This window comes from Pungitius pungitius, chromosome 5 (assembly GCF_949316345.1).
Source record: "Pungitius pungitius chromosome 5, fPunPun2.1, whole genome shotgun sequence".
Classification (NCBI taxonomy): Eukaryota; Metazoa; Chordata; class Actinopteri; order Perciformes; family Gasterosteidae; genus Pungitius; species Pungitius pungitius.
In genome coordinates, this window is record NC_084904.1 from 2,243,956 (window position 1) to 2,264,450 (window position 20,495).

At 43.1% G+C, this 20,495-nt stretch overlaps 2 protein-coding genes across 8 annotated transcripts in view; both read left to right on the plus strand.

Moving 5' to 3' along the window:
• The window catches only part of dock8 (dedicator of cytokinesis 8), a 45,005-nt gene extending 29,195 nt beyond the window's left edge, over positions 1–15,810 (plus strand). For both annotated transcript variants that reach the window (XM_037482113.2, XM_037482114.2), the window contains 18 exons: positions 773–955; positions 1,113–1,239; positions 1,683–1,770; positions 1,876–1,972; positions 2,479–2,613; positions 2,818–2,970; positions 4,832–4,990; positions 5,079–5,179; positions 6,586–6,778; positions 7,344–7,487; positions 7,859–7,990; positions 8,239–8,373; positions 8,736–8,825; positions 9,509–9,745; positions 9,834–9,977; positions 11,084–11,190; positions 13,279–13,449; positions 14,112–15,810. In XM_037482113.2, coding sequence (XP_037338010.2) covers positions 773–955; positions 1,113–1,239; positions 1,683–1,770; positions 1,876–1,972; positions 2,479–2,613; positions 2,818–2,970; positions 4,832–4,990; positions 5,079–5,179; positions 6,586–6,778; positions 7,344–7,487; positions 7,859–7,990; positions 8,239–8,373; positions 8,736–8,825; positions 9,509–9,745; positions 9,834–9,977; positions 11,084–11,190; positions 13,279–13,449; positions 14,112–14,163 — 2,448 coding nt within the window. In that variant the 3' untranslated portion in view covers positions 14,164–15,810. The remainder of the gene's footprint in view (positions 1–772; positions 956–1,112; positions 1,240–1,682; positions 1,771–1,875; positions 1,973–2,478; positions 2,614–2,817; positions 2,971–4,831; positions 4,991–5,078; positions 5,180–6,585; positions 6,779–7,343; positions 7,488–7,858; positions 7,991–8,238; positions 8,374–8,735; positions 8,826–9,508; positions 9,746–9,833; positions 9,978–11,083; positions 11,191–13,278; positions 13,450–14,111) is intronic.
• Positions 15,811–16,128: 318 nt separating this feature from the next.
• aopep (aminopeptidase O (putative)) overlaps positions 16,129–20,495 on the plus strand; it is a 59,833-nt gene continuing 55,466 nt past the window's right edge. For 3 of the 6 annotated variants that reach the window (XR_005121073.2, XM_037482037.2, XM_037482040.2), the window contains exons 1-5: positions 16,153–16,339; positions 17,010–17,827; positions 18,113–18,282; positions 18,838–19,087; positions 20,107–20,320. Coding sequence is in view for 5 of the 6 variants with exons in the window: in XM_037482037.2 (XP_037337934.2) it covers positions 17,052–17,827; positions 18,113–18,282; positions 18,838–19,087; positions 20,107–20,320 (1,410 nt within the window). In the remaining variant the exon portion in view is untranslated. Of the gene's footprint in view, positions 16,340–17,009; positions 17,828–18,112; positions 18,283–18,837; positions 19,088–20,106; positions 20,321–20,495 lie in introns of those variants that run through there. The other 3 variants (XM_037482038.2, XM_037482039.2, XM_037482041.2) reach the window with 3 other exon arrangements.

A 20,495-nucleotide genomic window follows, 5' to 3' on the forward strand; every position in this document is an offset into this window, starting at 1 on the left:
GACACTTGTTCCACATTTTAAGGGCAGTTTCCTCTGAAACAATGTCAGAAACGTGTTTTCACAATAAGATTTATTTTTAAATAAAGAACCGTTGTTCTTGATTATATGCCACAAATCTTGAATGTTGGTTCTGGTGAGCTTCACTTGGCTCCGCCATGAAACGGAGACCTGGAAACCTGCTTCGAGGTGGGACACCAGAGCTCTAGGAAGTTAATGGCTACATTCATCAAATCTGCCACACGGTGAAGCAGCAGTAGCCCTCTATCGAAGTGATTCATTCATCACAGGAATGAAGGTAAATTAATCTGCAGTAGATTTAACGTCTAATAGGATGGGGAAAAGAACCATACTTCACTAAAGCCTGTGTGGAAAGAAGTGGCCAGCGATGTTTGTGGTTTACAAAAGCTTGGGAATAATACACCTGTACATTGTTGCCTACACTTGTTCTAAATGCTTTATGATTGAGTGAGGGAAGCGGGGGACCACCACTGACCGCGTTATGGATGTGTTTCTTTGGGACAGTCGGCTAGTTCATTGTGCTGTAAAGCATCTCCGTTAAAGCATTTCCCCAGCTGTCTATATATATATATATATATAAAATCTACCTACCATTAAAATACATTTTGAGTTTTTAAAATTTTAGTTTTGTGTTCTGCACGCCTTTCCTTTTTTCTAACTTGTTGGTGTACACACTGCAGATGCATGTGTCCTTTGCGTTCAGTGAGAGCTTCTGGATACTGTGTCACACTTTGTGTCTCGCTGCTCTTCCCAGCAAGGTAAATCCGTAGCCACCCTGGCTGCTGACACCAGTCGCCACCTGTTGGCGTGTTTCTTGTGGGTGATGAAGAACGCCGATAGGAGCCTGATCCAGCGCTGGACTGTAGACATGCCTCACTCGCAGCTCAACAAGCTGCTGGAACTGCTCACTATCTGCGTGTCCTGCTTTGAGTATGGGGTCAGTTTGCACGTTTATCAACCATTCTTTGTATCCGTACAGTTGCTGGGTGTCTGTGTATAATAGACAACTTCATAAACAGGATAAATGCAAAGCGTTAAAAATAATAATAATAATTGTATGCACTTATTTGTAGCGGGTTAATATGTGCTTGCAGGGTAAACAGAGCAGTGACAAAGTGAGCACCCAGGCCTTGCAGAAATCTCAGCAGGCCAAGCTGCAGCTGGAAGAAGCCCTGCTGGGAGGAATGGGAGCCCGCGGGGAGATGATGAAACGAGTTGGAGGTGTTTTGTCGTTTCGCCTGCAATTTCTTTTCTGTCAAAATTAGATATGCATTCTCTGAAATAATTCAAAGTTTTGGACTGGAGCTACCTGGTAACATAAAATAGTGAATAGGGACAAAATATAGTGAATGTTATCAGCATTTTATAAATGTGCGGTCAGCAAGTCCCTGTAAGAACCAATTTGAAGTTGCGCAGGATGTGCTTAGGTTCGCAGGTTAGTCTGGAAACTTGTGTCTGCTCTGTGTAAGGCAGCATTTAATACTCTGTTGTTGAAGCAGCCCAGGTACTGTAAAAGTAAGCTTTAGATGTTTATTTATTTTTGGAAACAAAAAATGTAAACTAATTTCTTTTAGACCGCATTAATTGCTCTGATACAGTTAAGTCCATTACCTGTATTCAAGTAAACATGCTACTCGATTTCGTTGCTTTTGAACCCCTCGCAGGAATGGATAGGACGATGGGACACAGAGAGAATCTACGATGGAGGAAAGATCTCACTCAGTGGAGACAGACAAACGACAAACAGGACAAGTAAGTTAAAACCGGATTTCAAGATTACCAGTTTAATCAGTAACGTCATTCTTTTTTGTGCTTTATTCTCTAAATATTTTCCTTACACTCGCCGTGTTCCATCAGGACAAAAGCAGAGTTGGACCAGGAGGCTATAATCAGTGGAAACTTAGCCACAGAGGCGAACCTTATCGTGCTGGATCTGCTGGAAACCATTGTTCAGGTCACAACCTAACCCCATGCAATATCTCAACACTGTAACACAAAAAGTTAAAACATTGCAAATGTTATATAGACTGCCAATAAGGCATTTGGTAATATAATGCACTTATTATTATATAAGAGTCAAAAAATATTCAGCTTATCCAATCCAAATTATAATTAGATATATTAGAATAATGGATAATTTGAACACCAACAAAGTTCCTTATTAGGAACTTGACTAAACCCTGATCTGCTTTATTAAGACTTGCTGGAAAGCATTTGGTCCTTGCAAAGCGGAGTGTTTTTTACTCAGTGAATTACGACAAAGCAGAGTAAAAAAGTGCAGGTACATGTTTTTTTTTGCCGTGAATGAACACAAAGTTTAATGAGTTGAGCACAAAGACGGCATAATATACCATCCACTCATATGACACACAGTCTTCCAGACTTCGGTAGAGACATTTCTGTGTAGACGTCTGGTTGAAACTCATTGATTTGCTTATTTTTTTCATGTCCCCTGTCCAGGCAGTGCCATTGGCTGAGTGTAAGGACAGCGTGGTCGGCGGAGTGTTGAGGGTGTTACTTCACTCCCTCACCTGCAACCAGAGTAGCACGTTTCTCTCTCACACCTTCAGCACGCTCAGAGCGCTTGTTGTAAAGGTAATTTGACTTTGGTGTGCGTGTGTGTGTGTGTCACATGAAATTCTGGAGGGTGCGTGTTTTAACACAACCCGATCAGTGTCTAAATGAAATGTTCTTATTTACTTGTGGGGGTGGCAAACTGTTAATTCCAGCCAGAATTGTTTATGTAAATATCTGCGCGTGTCTGTATACCTGGTTAAATTTGCCTGTACGTGTGTGCAGTTTGGGGACCTAATGTTTGAGGAGGAGGCGGAGCAGTGTGCGGACCTGTGCCAGAAGGTGCTTCAGTACTGCAGCAGCCCCGTCGACGAGAACAGGAGCCAGGCCTGTGCCACCCTCTATCTCATCATGAGATACAGCTACAGCAATGCCAGCGTAAGGAGACACACACACACACACACACACACACACTAGAGGAGATGATCCTGTGCACATGGTCCAATGGGTTGTCAGGATACAAACACAAAGTAAATGTCAAGCATGTGTTACCTTCCTGTCAGATTAAACCTTATCCAACATCTAAGCTTGCAGAATAAATTGCATTCATGTCAGATCAAATGAAATGTAAGTGCACATGAGAGTTTAGAATGGCTTGCGATACATGTGCTCTTGAACACGCACAGAAGCGGGAGTCTGTCACACAACATCTCGGCCTGTCTTCTCCACTTTTCTTCTCCTGCTCGGCTTTAATGTCTTTTCCGGGTCTATTTTGAGCGTGCCGCAGAAAGTTTCTGCTGAAGGATGTGTCTCTGAATCGAGAGCACAGAAATATGTCACTGTCTCCAATGTTCCGACCCCTCTCGAACTAACGCGGCCAGACCTCTGTGCATGTGTACGTGTGCGGGAGGTTTGAGTTCATATGGGTGCGTGTGTAGGTCTCAAGAGCAGAGAACGAGAGAGTTTGACAGAGGTGGAAATCACAATAGACCCAGACGGTGTTTTTGCAGTGACGGAGGGAAATAAACGAAAGCCAGATCTGAAGGTTTAGGATTGAGTATCTTCTTTCGTTTTTTTTCTTGTACGTCGACAACTGCTGTTGCAGTCAATAGTTCCTGTGTTTACAGTCTACACTTTAATGAAAGCCAGACGCCAGCTTGTGGGAGACACACGCGCGCACACACAGAGTACAGTTTAAGGAGAGTATTTCCCATCTGCGTGCCCCAGCGTATGTTTGTTTATATGCTGTATACAGACAGAGCTGTGATCTGAATTAGCAAAGCAGCCATATGACTCACGCATTCAGAACATCCTCCCCTTCCTTTGTTAATGTTTCCCTCCATTCATCCGCTTTTTTCCTCCTCTCTGTGTGTCACACACACACACATTTTTACTCTGTCAATCTTTTACACAGTGACGCCTGACAATACCAGGTGTTGTTTTCTTCAAAAAGTGAAGAAAAAAAATCACTATTAGCAGATGCTCTTGGTCAAATCTTCTCGTTATGGAACAGTTGGAAAGAAGGAAACAGATTTTAAAAAAAGGGGCGTGTGAGAAAGAAAAGGGTAGTAAAAGACAAAGAGGGTTGCGTGTTGACATAAGCTATCATTTAATGTTGTTTTGAGCGCACATACACGCACATACGGAGTTGGAGGGCAGTGATGGGTGGTTGGGCTTTGGCTCCATGCTCAGTTGAACAGAATGGGGCCGTAGAGATGATCCATGGGTGATTATGTCTCTGCTAATGGGAGATCATTTCCCGCTTAGCTGGTCATGCTGGAGATGGATGGGACTTCACACAATCACGAGCACAGTCCCGCTCGCACACGCACACACCTCACTGCGGAGGATGTCAGTTATGGTCGACGGGTAGTGTGAAGGATGGAGAGACAAGGAAAGGGAGGTGGCAGGGGACACGACAGGTGGCGAGAGGACAGCGAAGCAGCTTACCAATTATTGTGTGGTATCCTTTTTCAGTTGAATAATAATGTATCTGTGGCAGTTGGGTTATTCTGTGTGATGTCAAATGGCAATAAATAGCTAAAATGAGCAGGGGTACGCGCGTAGTGTTTCCAATGCATGACTTGGAAAAGATTTAGACGATTTAGATTTAAATATCCTTTTAAACGTTTAACAATTACACACACGGAACAAAGTGCTGTGCGCAGGCGCTTGAAGGTCAGGTTTATAAGGAATGGAGTCAAACTGTCTGTACCGTTGAGAATAATATGTAAAAAAAAAACAAAAAAACATTAAGGCTGTTAAATGTTTAACACAGTCCCTCTCTGTCTTCGCCCAGAACTTCTCAAGAGTGAAGATGCAGGTCACGATGTCTCTGGCCTCGCTGGTGGGCAAGTCCTCAGACTTCCAGGAGGAGTACTTGCGACGCTCCCTTCGCACCATCCTGGCCTACGCAGAGGAGGACACAGAGATGCAGAACACTCTGCTGCCCTCACAGGTGTGAAACACGACGGCGTTTCATTGCCGATATTGATCGGATTGGAGCCTGACGCCTGCTTCCTGGTTCTCTTGGGCTGTGTTTTCAGGTGGATGAGCTTCTCCGTAACCTGAACAGTATTTTGTCCGACACAGTCAAAATGAGGGAGTTCCAGGAAGACCCTGAGATGCTGATGGACCTCATGTACAGGTTAGATACACCGTCAATGTTGAAAGGCTACTTCTTTGTCCCTCCTTGTCAACACTCTCTCTCTGTCCTTCCTGGCCCCCCCCCCCCCCCCCCCACTCTCTGTCATCACCCTGTGGCCTCTCTCTATGTTGTGCTGCTGGTTCCTATTTCTTTGTGGTCTGGGCTGTTTTGTCTCTATTTGGTGCCCTCACTATGGCAACCATGTGGTAGCAGTTTAGTACGATCTGGCTTTTTGAATATGCAAATGTAAACTGTGTGTGCGTGCACCAACAGATTGTGTGTCTTTGAGAACACAAAGGGGAACGGGTGGGACAAAGAGAGCATACATGTGCTGTGTGGTGATTTAGGCACTTGACCTAAACATGCTCTAATGTCACTTACGTGGGCAATTTATCACTAACCTTTCTGTTTGGGTTGTGGGCCCAGTTGCCTGGTGAGTGTTTGACGAGTGCACTGAACGAGCCGTTAGCTTTGCACACTTACCTCGACTCACCCCAACGTTTACCTCCGAGCTCCCGAACACAGGGGTCATTGACGCACGAGACATTTGGTGTCCAGATGCTTGCATTTATTTGTATGGCACAGTGACTCACCTGCTTCTTTAAATAAATTCATTCAGACCGTTTAAGATTTATTCCCATGCTGTTAGGTTAATGATTATTCTTGCGTTGCATGAGTGGAAAAATATTTTCCGTGTTTCTTTTGTTGCCTATAAAAGCCCAAAACAACCCAATTGCCAACTCACTCTCATGCACACATTTTGTTTTTTGTCTTTACTTGGCTTCTTAAAAACAGTCGTGGGGGAAAATCAAGGTTCATCTGACACAATCTATTAAGTGCAAGATTTACTTGTAAATGGGTCCATACAAAATATAGTGAATTAAACAACAACCTGCAGGTTTGAAATGGATCCTAAAACGTATGAACAAACCAAACAATATGAAGAATAGGCAAATAAGGGTTGTTTTTATTCAATAATCTATTCTTATCTTATTCATTTTTTATCTCTAATGTCTTTTTATGTTGACGTAAAAGAATATCTTCAAACAACTGTAGTTGATTAAAAAGATTCTTGGCAACATTTCATTTTACAGCTTACATTTAAGCACGTTATAATGCCTTTGCCCAGTACTCACTAAAAGAACCTGAACACATCATAACGTCATAACGCATCAAACATAACCTTTGTTCTCCTGTACATTTAAAAACCAATTGGTTGTTATGCCTGCAGCCCTTAAGAAACTTAAAAAATGTTTTCATGGATGGACAGTGTTCTTATTCTCTTGTTTATTTTGCACATTGGATTGACTGATTCTTTACTTCCGCCTTAACCAATATAACTGTTACCTAGTCAAATAAAAGAAGAAAAGAACACAACAATATCCTTCCTTCTCTTCCCTCCTCAGGATAGCGAAGGGCTACCAGACGTCTCCTGACCTCCGGCTGACCTGGCTGCAGAACATGGCAGAGAAGCACAACAACAGAAAGTGTTACACAGAGTCGGCTATGTGTCTGGTCCACGCTGCTGCCCTGGTGGCCGAGTATCTCAGCATGCTGGAAGATCACAAGTACCTTCCAATCGGCAGCGTCACCTTCCAGGTAGAAAACATGGCTATAAACACGGAGTTAGCGACGAACAAGTGATTTAAATAAAGTCTAGTCACACAAATGAAGCATTCAGTATTTGTTTGTGGTGGTTGTTTTGTTGAACAGAGGCAAACAGTCCTTCTATCACCAAACCACATCACACATCTCGTCACGGATTTCTTCCAAATTTGACTGTTTGTCCAGATGGGGGAGCTGTACTCTCAAAACGTCAACATATAAATATGGTCCCCTGGTTCCACCGCGTAGCACAGCGCCTTTGAAGTTGAAGGATTGGGGGGAAGGAATATGTTCTCCTGTGGGAGGAGAACAGACTGTTCCTCTGAACCGAAAACAAAGTTATAACCGTAACTGCTCGGCTGGGGTTATCGATGAGCTGTGTTACACAGGTTTGGCACAGAACGCTCTAACCTGCAGCAGTCAGCAGGTCATTGATTAGATGGTCATCAAATTTGTTCTATTTCCCACTGTAGGGACATCTCCTTTTAAAGTCAGCCATTGGATTGATGATTTGATTAAAAGGCTAATTGATTGATTAGCTGACGGATCTTCTCCTCAGAACATCTCCACCAATGTGCTGGAGGAGTCGGCGGTGTCTGATGACATCCTGTCCCCGGACGAGGACGGGGTGTGTTCGGGGCGCTACTTCACAGAGAGTGGCCTGGTGGGATTGTTGGAGCAGGCTGCAGAGCTCTTCAGCAACGTGAGACCATGAAGCTGCACTGATGCTTACGATCAATATGTTTAGATTGTGGTGTTTACATAGACACCTGTGGATGTATTCAAGATTCATACTAAATGCTAATCAAGTAAGGCTGACAATGTATATTTCCTATTCTGTTATTTTAAATAAGACATTACTTGCCCCACAACCTTTGATGCAATGATTTAAGTTTAAAGTTGACAATAAGAGTAATCGGAGTAACAGGAAGTAGTATAGAACAGGGATAAGGTTAATGTTGTTTCATTAATGATACATTTTGTCATACTGTTTTGGTTGTCTGTTCGATGCAAATGTTTCCTCTTTATCTATTGTGTGCGGTTACGCTAACATGCAGATGGCTCTCTCATCAGGGTTCTCTCTTCGAGACAGTGAATGAGGTCTACAAGATCATCATACCAGTCCTAGAGGCTCACAGAGATTTCAGGAAACTGTCATCCACTCATGACAAACTAAAGAGAGCCTTTGATAACATCATTCTGAAGGTAAAACTTTAACGGCACTGCAGGGTCTTGAACACATTTGAATGACTTCAAATGCTTGAAAGATGCTTAAAAAAAGACAATTAATACCATTGTTGTGCTTAGCATGAATACTATTTTTTGATGCTTCACAAAAATATCAAATATTTAATATAGCCACTTCCAAGTTGTCATTAAACATAATTAACGTAATGAGAAAAACTCTCATTGATTAGAGGGTGGTATAAAATCTCTTCATTGCCTCCCTCAAGGGCCACAAGAGGATGTTTGGAACCTATTTCCGGGTTGGGTTTTATGGGGCCAAGTTTGGCGACCTCGACGAACGGGAATTCATTTACAAGGAGCCAGGGATCACACATCTGCCCGAGATATCCCACAGGCTGGAGGTACACATGTGCAGACTGATATGCATGTCATGAATTGATGTGCAATTGAAGTGGAGATGTGGGAATGTGTTGGAATCTGATAATGACAGAGAGGTTGAACAGAATGCAAGACCCACACTCATCTGTTTTTATTGCGTGTTTAGAGAGCCTGGAGAAATTGACATTTGTTATAAAAGAGAAATAATGTCACAGAGTAATACAACGTCAGCCTCACTCTTGAATCAAATAAGTAAATGAGTTCCTCAAAGACATTGCATGCAGGTTTTTTGAATTACTTAATGAAATTGGAGTTTGTATGATATTTGCATGAAAGTAATGAGATCTATATTCTATACTAACAACACAACTTTGCTCACTCCTAGAACTTCTACAGTCAGTGTTTTGGAGAAGAAGCGTTGATAATGATCAAGGACTCTACCCCAGTGGACAGAAAACAACTCAACCCCAGCAAGGTAGATTATTGCTGCTACATCTCTATACTTTATTACCAAAATAGTAAGGATGTTATGTTACCAATAACATTTGAAAATATTTATATAAATATACATATGATGGATAAAATGTTATAAAGTTATAACTTTCAAAAAAGCATGCATCCTTAAAGTAGGAAGTGTGTGTGTGTGTGTGTGTGTGTTATATATACATATATATATATATATATGTATATATATATACATCGTGAGAATAGGGACAGATTAATATTTCTGACCTCCTTTTTACTGCGGTTTCTGTATAATTTCTTTATTTTCTTGAACATGAAGAAAAATACTTAGTGTTGTTGAAAACACAGTGAAACATGCCCAATGTATATTAACCTTTCATCTTTGATTTGATGTACTGAGGTGACTACACTTATCCGAACACTACAAACATTCAGGCTGCCTTGTGTACTGCATATATGTGATAAATGAAAGACGATGGAAGAAACTTGGTGACCCAGATAAAACCTCGAGTCCCACCTGTGGTACTCAATTAAGTCTTTTCCAATGACTGATATAGGACCTGCACACAAAACACCTGTGATACATAAAAAAAATCAGACCAAAACAGTTTGCCAGGTGTTTTACCTTTGTGTCGGTTTTCTAGCATTTATTTAAAAACGGCCCCTGAACAGTTAACTACCTCCCCTCTCCAGGCATATATCCAGATCACCTTTGTGGAGCCCTTCTTTGATGACTATGAGATGAAAGACCGGCTGACCAACTTTGAGAAGAACTTCAACCTGCGGCGCTTCATGTACACCACGCCCTTCACAAAGAGCGGGCGGCCACGGGGGGAACTCTACGAGCAGTACAAGAGGAAAACCATCCTCACCACAATGCATGCCTTCCCCTACATCAAGACCCGCATCAACGTCATCCAGAAAGAGGAGGTGAGGGTCAACGTCTTGGTGCTGTTCCTCCATCTTTTGATGTCTGCGGCAATTTATTTTGACCACGTTACCTCTCTCTTGCTTCCAGTTCGACCTGACCCCTATTGAGGTGGCCATAGAGGACATGCAGAAGAAGACTAGAGAGCTAGCAGTTGCCACACATAGAGAACAGCCGGATGCTAAGATGTTACAGATGCTGCTTCAAGGCTCTGTGGGAGCCACTGTTAACCAGGTACAATCACTGCAGAGCGACACAGTGCCGGCTCCTATTATAGCTGAAATGATCACTTCCCTCATGCGTTACCCAACGGATGGCTGTTCTCCCAGAAGGATTTCTCTTTGTATCACATAGCCCTTTTGTCCTGGAAACGTTCCTTGTTAATGTGCATTGGAAAAAAAAAAAACCCCTGAATAATTGAACCCAATTCATCTTATCACATTTACAGTTTCCATTGTAGTCACAGTGAGCAGGTGGGAGACATGACAGTGATCAAAGCCGTTACCCCGTTTCACAACCCTAATCCGTCCATTGCTTTTCGCCTGATTCAGTTAAAACGTCAATTCATGGCCCTTCTTCCCTTTCATGTTCCTGCTGCGTGGCATGCTGAACCGGAGGTCTCTTTGATCTGATAGCTTCCAGGTCCTGCCAGCCTGGTGAATGTTGGAGTAATGATGAAGCTAGCTACAGCGTCTCCGCTCCCTTCCCCTATGCTTTATCTTCTAGCGTCTAATCTGACAGGTCCCTCGCTCCAAGCCGATCGCTGTATACATAACGCTAATGCTCAGCAGCTCCGTAAACATATAACTCTTGACTGTAATCAGCACGAGGGGCTGGCTTTCTGCGTGTGTGGCTCTGCAGCTCAGACCAAGGACTGAGGCCCATGCCCAACGCGCTTATGATGCTAATCAGAGCTGTTTAACTGTGCCCGTCGTGATGCAGGCACTCTGCGAGCGTGCTGTGGTTTTATGATGAATATAAGCAAGGATAACAAGATCTCAAACTGGGCAAATGGGAGCCAAATGGGGGGTGTATGCAGTGTTAGGGGTGACATTAGCCATGCAGGAGGCCTAATCATGACTCCTTTTCTGATCTGATATCTTCCTCGTGTTCTAGTTCAGCATCACAGACTTGCATTAGACATTCAGGCAGGAAGTCGTTTTCCCCAGCATGTAAGAGGGGCATTCGCGTCCCTCCTTTGTTCACGCACTCTTGAATGCTTCCCCTCTTACCTCCGCTCTTTCCTTCCTCCACTCTGGTTTTGCCTCCTCTTTCTTTGCCTCTCTAACTCTGTTCCTTTTTTTTTTGTTTTTGTCTTCCCCCTGCCCCCCCCATTGTAGGGTCCTTTGGAGGTGGCCCAGGTCTTCCTGAATGAGATCCCAGCAGACCCGAAGCTCTTCCGTCACCACAATAAACTGCGCCTGTGTTTCAAAGAGTTTATAATGAGGTAAGTTACGATCAAAGAATCGCCACCTACTGACACCCAACCGCATCAAAGTCATTCAAAATTCAGGAAAAACGCCATACAAAACGAGAACTTTCACGGTGAGTCAAAAAACCTAAAGGAATTCACCCACTATTTTACTTAAATTAGCATTTCTAATTCCCTTTTATTGTTACCGAAGGCTGGTGCTGGCTCAGTAGGAAGAGTAGAACAATACTTCAAAGAGATTGTTGAGTCAAAAATTCGGCATCTGTGAGAAACGAATTGAAGGAGTGAAAGTCTTCTCCGAGATTCTCTATATATTCATCATCATTGGTGTCAGTGTAGGATGATAAAAGAGCATAAAAGGCAATGGTGACGGATGGAGACCGATATCCTGCTGTTTAAGAAAAGCGTCCGTCGAGATGCAGTGATGGAAATGATGATTAGATGCTAGTCAAAGAAACTAAACATACCACGTAAGGAGAGTGTGCATCATGATGCAGGATATTTCTTCATTTCCTAAATATTATTTAAGATGATAACATCCCCCAAAAGTTCATTGTTCCCAGGACATAGATATATTTTAAATATTCAAAACATAAATTATACCCGCTTTACCCCACGGCCATTAGTCTTGGGAATATGCTGACTTTGTGCAGGAGATGTGTGTATTTTGTGCAGAGGCCTGTGTGCGTCTGTTTGTATGCCTGTCCTTTCATTTTATGGACATTTGCACTTTCCCTCAAAGTAGGTTTTCATGTTTTTCCCTCATGTCACATTCCAGCTGCCTTAATTGCTACAAGCAGGTTGGCAAATACTTACTTACTCTAATTTCATAACGGGTTTTTTCCATCCAAAATCCAGCAAAGCTGGCACTTGACCCTTTGTTCGCCAATTTTCTTACCTGTAGCTTTTATGATAAGATATATAGGTTCGTATTTCCCCACTCAATTAAATATCTTCATTCACAAAGACGTAAGGCATGAGACCAAAACATTTCATCTTCTGTGCCACAACGTTCTTGGTCGCATTAAATCGCTGCAGCAACACAGATCTGAATCACAAATGCAAATTTATATTCCAATTAACTGATCTCCTCGTATGCGTGATATTGGATAAAACTACTCGCGTATTAACTTAAAACCTAATACTATTTGTTGACTTTAAATTGTTATTAGCCTGGGGTCATTTGTTCTAACTACATTTAGTTTTTTAATCTATGAAACAATCTTATGTTATGTTTCGTTTTTATTTTAACCTCAAAACAGAACTTTGTGATTTTTGGTTATGTAGAAGAAATTTGCAAAAAAGTTCTCAATAGCAATTATTATGTCCCATGTTATGACATGGGCATTGAGGGCATTATTTGGAGAGGTTGTTCTGAGCCTCACATGCTGCCGCCTGGTCTCATCTCCCCTTTTGCCAAATTTGGTTCATGTAACTCCGGTAAGATTATTTTTTTTTAAAGTCAGCACAGAAATAGAACAGAAAAACACATTAGTCTGTTGCTAGAATTAAGATATTTAAATTTTCCATGTATATCAATTCATTTAAAAAAAATTCAGAGCAAGAAGTGAGGTACAAAGCTATAATCCGTAGATGTTTCCATGGCTTAGAAAATCCTTTTTTCTTGTGAAGTGTCCTTAATGCTCATTGCCCAGCGTAATTACTGTATACTGTTACACTACGTTGCTGTTTCCATATTACCCTCTTTAAAGCCAAGAGATAAACTCAGCACATGTGTTTGCAATCATCTCCGTCCCTGTTATTTCCTGCCGACTGCTCTGTATTTTGGCAAGTATACCACAGGGAGACCCCATTCCTGCCCTCTACTTTTATTTGTTACTCATTTTTGATTTAGACATTTACCTCCGCCGCCCCCTTTTTTAACGACGTTTTGGAACAGCCTTGTGGGTCATTTACATGTTCACCCACACCCATCCGATATGGGAATCCCTTACAGCAGAGTACATGGGGGGGGAGTAGATTACCGAAAAATAGTTTTCCATAGAATACATTCAACTTTGTGTTTCTTGTTTGTTTTGTTTTTTTATCTAATGAAAGACAACACAGTCTAAAGCTAACTCCATGCTGCTCTCTGTCCGGCAGGTGTGGTGAGGCGGTTGAGAAAAATAAGCACTTGATCACATTCGACCAGAAAGAGTACCAGCAGGAGCTGAAGAAGAACTACAACCGCCTGAGGGAGAACCTGAGGCCTATGCTGGAGAGGAAGATACCCGAGCTCTATAAGCCCATCATCAGGCCTCGGCTGGAGAACAGGTAAACAAACAAAGCAACACGACCGGACACTAATGTTCTGACAAAGGGCATCGATGGAGGGGGGGGATAAATGTAATGTAATGTTTCATCACTTGTACAATTGCTGATCCAAAAGAGAAGTGAGAACAAACGGAATTGAGCAGAGATCCATTCAACAGCGAAGTATTGATAGTTGAACCAGAGCCACCGTACACAGATTGAGCGCTGAACCAATGCCACGGCCACAATGCTCCCTAAGTATTACTATTCATGTTACAATGTGTTTCCATGGCGAGTGATGAGCATGTACTTTTAAGAGGTACTTATCCCACAAATTTAGATTGTTCTATCAATTACTCAGCAATATGAAGAGCTTTTAAAATCAGTTGCTTGAGTATTCTTGATCAAATTAGCTTGGATGAGGACTTCTATTAAGCAACATGACAATACAATATAATATATTAGATGGTATAGTATTGATTATTGATAGTTTAATGGATCAAGTTAGTACCGGCCAATGTAATTGGCAATAAAATTCCTATTTTTGTGCCCTGCTCTTGGAAACCTTTCCTGTGCGTCTCTACTCCGACACCCACCTGCCCCTGACCCTCCATTCCCCTCTTTCCTCTCCTTATCTGGAGTTTTCTGTCATCCCTCATCTACTTGTCATCTCCGTCTTACAGGGATTCCTTCAAGCGTCTAAGTTTTCGCAGAGCTCCGGAGGACAACTCCTGAGATGCCACAACTTCTCCAAGAGAGAAGAGAGAGCGCTAGGGGAGAGGAAGAGGATGCTGTCACACATCCCAAAGAGGAAACGTAAAGATGACATGAAAGAAGAGAAAAGTAAAGGAGCTGCTGGTGACACCCTTTTGCTCTTATCAGCCTGCTGGAGACACATTGTGTCCACAATGGACTCAGGACTCAAGTTTGTCCAGCCGTGCTTATTAATGCCCACTTTGTATGATTTCAGGGTTGTTTGTTACAGGAGGCAAAGAGTGAATGAGCACATAAAAACACGGAGGTTGAAATCTCAAGTAAAAATGTAGCTATTGAGCATTTCACTGTAAAATCTTCAGATGCGTTGGCGCTGTTGATTTCTTTTCTTTTTTTTTAGATAGCTGCAAGTCCTAATAATGCTGCAAACAGTTCCTCTGGGTTGGTACATAAGCGGACTTAAGTTCCTCTCTGAGGCCCTTGCTGGCCCAGGGTCTGTGTGTGTGCCAATAATGCTTGTGTCCTGTGTGTATGTACATGTCCCAAAGGATGTGTGTTTATTTCGATCATGTTTGGAGGAGAGGATTTTGGTGCCATTCTGAATTCACTTGACAAATGATTCTGTTTTGTGCTAAAAGGCCTCTGAAATTCCACTGGGTGTCTATACATGAAATGTGCCGGTTAGAGCAGCAGCAGCAGGATGGGTGGATTTGTGCACTGGAAAAATAAGACACAATTTCCTGCATTAGCTCTTAAGGCCATTATTGTCTTAATTTTGTTGAATATACAGTACCTGGTCATGTAGCTAATGGAAGAGTTTAACTTATTGATGCATCTGAGGCTCTACATCACACATGGCTCATCTCTAAATACTCATTTTGTATATAGTAGATGTATTACATCAGATAGTTACAAAGATGTTTACCAAGCTATGAAAAACTATTTTGCATTGAATGGAAATGTATTTTTAGATAAGAACGGCAATAATGATTTTATTAATGATTTATTTAGTAGGCAGGATTCAGTCACTGAGTGCACTGTAACAATCTAAATGTATATTCCAGTAGTTTCAGAACCTGCTGATAGTCCAATTCCTACAATGCACAGAGTGCCAATTTGAATTCCTCCTTACTTACTTAAGAACAGAGATACTAGAAATACAACACTTTGAAAAGTGCCGCCACACAGCTGTGCTTTGCATTTTGTTCAGTCATCAAAATAGATTCCAGAGGAAAGATTTATTTCTGCTTTGCAGTATTTGATAGGGGCAACCTTATGTCCTTTTGACATCCATTAACAGCTCTCTATTTCAGTAATGTCAATGCACTTGCCATTTCCAAAGGGTGTATACACTTTAATATACATTTAAAGTTAATTGAATATTTTTCACTCTGTTTCCAGGTACAACTGTTATTTATGAGCTGTTGTGAGTATTAACTAAAAATGTATTCTTATTTTGAAATGCAGTTCATTGCTAAAATTTTGCGCTATGAGATACATTGGTGGCAATCAACATCTGGAAAATTCATTGGTGGCAATCAACATCTGGAAAATTCATCTATGTCCCTTCTGTTTTTTTTATGTGTATACCTGTTGTGTTTTAATAAATGTGGAATTTTTACTTGTCATGCATCTGTTCGGAAGAACTCAAATAAAACTTAATATATATACACATTTGTCAATACATTGTGGAGGGAGTATTTTAAAAAGATTTGCTGTTATTAACTGCTGTTATTTACAGCATCTTTGAATAGATTATTATTATTACTTGCTTGTTGGCAATTGATAACCTAACACAACATTCACAGATGAAGTTATCAATATTGTTGTAGTTAAACTATTTTACTGAGGACCTTTTTCAGCCTATTGTACAAATAACTACTACAATGTGACGCGTACATGGAATTATCTAAAAGGCGGGAAGACTTTTGGGGACAAATGCATAAACTACAACCTTGTACTGTCGCGTCAGTGCAACGTCATCACTGCGCGACGTCGATTAGACGGACACACAGGTTAGTTGAAGATTTCCGTAACAAGCGAGCGCGTGTGAGTCGTCGGCGTTAAACGCCCGGTGGCTTTTGGACGTGTTGCTAAAAAAGCACCGTGAGCTGCGGCTGAAAGCGGGCGACGATGAACGGCGCTCCCGTCACATGTCATGCCGTCCGAGGGTATCATTTTGCCGACCTGAGTAAAGGTGACACACTCACCAGTGCACACGTGATTTAGAAAACAGACCGGTCATATAAGTCGTGTTTTTTTTAGCCGACCTGTTCCAGCAATGAGAAGAGTTAGTGTATTTTTTGACTTCTCGGTGCCGTAGATATTATTCTCAGATTTTGTGTGCTCATAATTTTAAGAATTTCCCCCCGAACCGAATAAACCTCTGAGGATTTCCTGCTGTAAATGGTAATTGCCACTCGGTGTTGCCAAGCCTGCTTCATGCCCCGAGCATCCTAAATGGATTCATTGTGACTGAAACCCCTTGATACAGCTGCAGCAGGAGAGCTTTTTAATACCGACTGCAGCGGGTCGTTAGCTCTTCCTGCTGCAGCGGGCTTAGGTCTTCTGCTAATAAAACGACTCCCTTATTATAGCGCCACTTCATTAACACAGATAAAAAGTTTTCCTCCGTGGAAACATTGCGGGAATGTGTGAACGAAGTTTGGTATTGACGTTTGAGTTGAGCATGCAGACCTCGACAGCTTGGCTTCTCTAACACTAAATTAAGCACCTTTCTCCACAGGAAGCTGCAGAATATAAACTACTGTAACATATGCAAATGCACAATTTTCCCATTACCAAATGATATATAAATGAATGTGGAAACAACATAATTAAAATAAAGCTTTATTCTTACCTCTTAGGTTCAACCATCCTCTGCTCAACTTTGACAATATTTGTGTGACATGGAGCCAGGCGCGGATGACCTTCCCCTCCGAGCCAACACTAACCACGTACTTGTCAGACATTACGTGCTGGACCTGACCGTTCATTTCGACAGGAAGGTCATCGGTGGGAGCGTCGTTCTCTTCCTGGAGCCTTGCTCTGCACTGGGCACTGCGGCTGAGGGGCACGCTGGCGCTCAGGACTACGGAGGGAGTCAATCCCGCCATGCGGATGAGGTGGAAGATGCCACGGAAGGACTCTGGGAGACTCCGACAAGGGCGAAGGAGAGGTTCGCCGCTCGCGAGGGAGACACCGCTCTGCCTGGCAGCGGGTCGGCACACGCTGCCGCTGAAAGCAGAAGTAGTCCGTCCTCACGTTCGTGGGAGACCAACAGTGGCGGTGAGTTCACCTTCTTGCTGGACTGCTGTGACCTGGACGTGTCAAAGGTGGAGGAGGTGGACGTCACCTCCGTGTCAGCCGCGCCGAGCCTCCTGCCACGCGTCGCGTCCGAGGGGTCAGCTGTCCCTTCAGTGGACCCTGGAGCAGCCTTCATTCAGAACCTCGTCTCCATGCCCTCTAGCCAATGGAGGCTACAGCAGCGGCTCTTCTCGCTGTGCGGCCGAGCCCCTGGTGCTCGGGATGGCGGCTCGCTGCATTTTCACAGAGACCGATGGAGTTTGCAGGTGAGGAAGAAGGGGGTGGTGTCGCCTCAGGACTTCCCCCGTGTCCTCAGGATCTGCTACGAGACGAGGCCGGCAGGAGCCTCTGTGAGGTGGACCCAAGACCAGGACAACAGGTTTGTCTCTGCATGCAAAGCATTGACATCTTTATTTGGTTTCACATTATTTGACTTCCTTTTTAAATACTTGAAATCCGCTACTCGAATGACAGTGTAATATTCTGAGCTCGTCGCGTCAGACTGGATTAGGGGACGGACTGCTTCATTAATTCACAGCAACACGCTTCGGGGCGGTTATATTCCTCTCTGTGTGTCGATGCTTAACGTGTCTGTGTCTTGGTGGCGGATCCTTTGAGAATTGCACGAGGGTTGTTTATAGTTTACCATCGTTTACCCTTCCAGGGTGTGTGTTTACACTGCAGGTTCTCCCATCAACAACAGAGCACTCTTCCCCTGCCAGGAGCCCCCCGTTGCCATGTCGACGTGGCAGGCGGCAGTACGGGCCCCCAGGGAGTGCGTGGTTTTGATGAGTGGGGAGGAGACCACTGTACCCGTTGAGGACGGGGACACACGTAAGCCGTTATTCCACAAACCGTTGAAGGTCTAGTCGATTTTATCAATGATGCACAAGCTTATTCATTTGCCCTCATTTAAACTATTTCAAGTGAATTTTAAGTAGTTTCTCTGTCAAATATAAAAGGGTAAAAAAATGTCATGTTGGAATCCAAGTTTTAGTGTCATTAGGAAGCAATATGGCAACATTTCAAAGCCAACTTGGTTAACTTTGAAACCAGTTTACTCTAATCCTGTTCCAGACTCTCGCATGTAATTCCAATACGTATGGTGTGTTGTGCTCATTGACATCTGTTGCAACCAAAAATAAATCAGAGTAAGAATGTGTAAACTTCCTGTGTAGGAGCTTGAGAAATAACACTAGAGACTTGCTATTAAAATGGGTGCAAGCCGGGATGAGATTACTGTAGTATTACACGTTTTTAAAAACAGAATTTTAAAAATCCTTTCAATCCAAAGATTCATTCTGCCCCCCCCCCCACCCCGCCCCCCCGTTTCCCTGTCCCTTTCCCCACCTTTTGAATGTTTCATCCTTTCTCTACTACTCTCTGCAGGCTCCTTAATCTGGCATTACTACGTCACTATGCCCATGCCCGCCTCCACCTTCACCTTGGCAGTGGGCCACTGGCACCAAGTCACGGCAGAAAATCCCCCAACATTGGAACGGGGACTGAGGGACAAGGCGGGTTGCAGCGACGCGGCCAAACTGGAGGCTGGACCTGGAGAATTGGGAGAAGCTGACCTTACGTCTGGACTTGGAAGTTCCATCAGTGTAGTAAAGGGCTCTCCACTCGAGACTGGCAGGTATTTTATTTTTTTTTTTTTTTTTTTGTGTGCCTTTCTTCCTCCTCCTTCTCCAGACTGTTATTAACCCAAGTCTGGCCCTTTAACATTCCTCGGTGGAACTTTCCTTTCACCATAACAATAATGGTGCAGGTGAGGTAAGGGGCGCAGTACTCAATCAGCTTTTTTTTTTAAATTTTGTATTTATGACATTGTACATTAAAGCTTGTACTATCGTACATTGAGTTCAGTTCCCAGAAGACATTATATATGGAGGCCAAAAAAGGCAGAGCTCACATAAATAGTACGGAGGCACAGGATATAGAGGGAAGGCTGGGGCTTTGGAGAGGGCAGCGTCGGGCTGGGGTCTCCCTCTCCGCCGGCCCGCAGGTTGGCAGGTTCTGCCGGTGTTTCCAGTAATCCTCCTCCTCCCCTCATGGTTTTCCTCCAGCAGCAGTCCAGCTGTAGCCTTCTGCCGGCCCCAGGAATCTCCCGCTACAAGGAAGGCCTTTATTTTCAGTAAATGGCTGGAAGGAAACTTGGACGTCGCTGGAAACCCGTTGGAACGGGTTTGGTCCTGAGGACGGAGGGAGTGCTGGGTATTGGGTTCAGAATGTGATTGCATGTTGGCTGGGTATTTCTGGGCGCGCTGTGGTTTACCTTTGTGACCTATGTAGTTCACATTTCCACTGCTCTCCTTTCCATGGTTATTGCACAGAGTGACGGCCACACTGTGCCATTGTTTGGTTCACCAACTCAGTAACAGAATATTGTCCTCTTCTAAAAATAATTAAGTTATCAAAAATCAATGTGTTACTCTTCTTATGATGCTGGCCTACTCTTCACCTACATCAGATCATGCTATTCTACCCCTGTATAAAATTTGCCGAGTTTGACTTATTTTGCGTCTAAAAAAAGTGAAAAAGGGCCATTATTTTAAGAAGGTGACGATTCTATTTTCAATAAGAAATTTCCATTAAATTGTTGTGATTGACCTTGTATTAAACTTTTTACCCCTTTTTTGTTTCAATCTGCCACAGCGGAGACCAGACCACCTGCTCAGACTCTGCATTTTGTTACTCTTCGCTTGAGGACGAGGGGCTCGCACTAACTGATTATTCAGCCACGGTGGATGATGGCATGTCTTGTTCCCATGGCGACTACCCTTGCCGATTTACTGAGCGGTCGGCTCGGGCCCAGCAGGTGATTCCACACCGTGTGTTTGGACCCGTCTGCTTGCTGCAGAAAGCCCAGGTGAAGTTTTGACGAAGAGCCACTGAAGCTAATTATATCGTGTATTATTAAAGGAAACCATTAGCATCCCTTAATTTTGGGGTCTTTAAGCCTGATGTCTCCAAGTGGTATTTCTTGGCAGGATGCTAAAAGTATGAGACTGTCATTCATTGCGGACCACTGAAAACATTCGCAG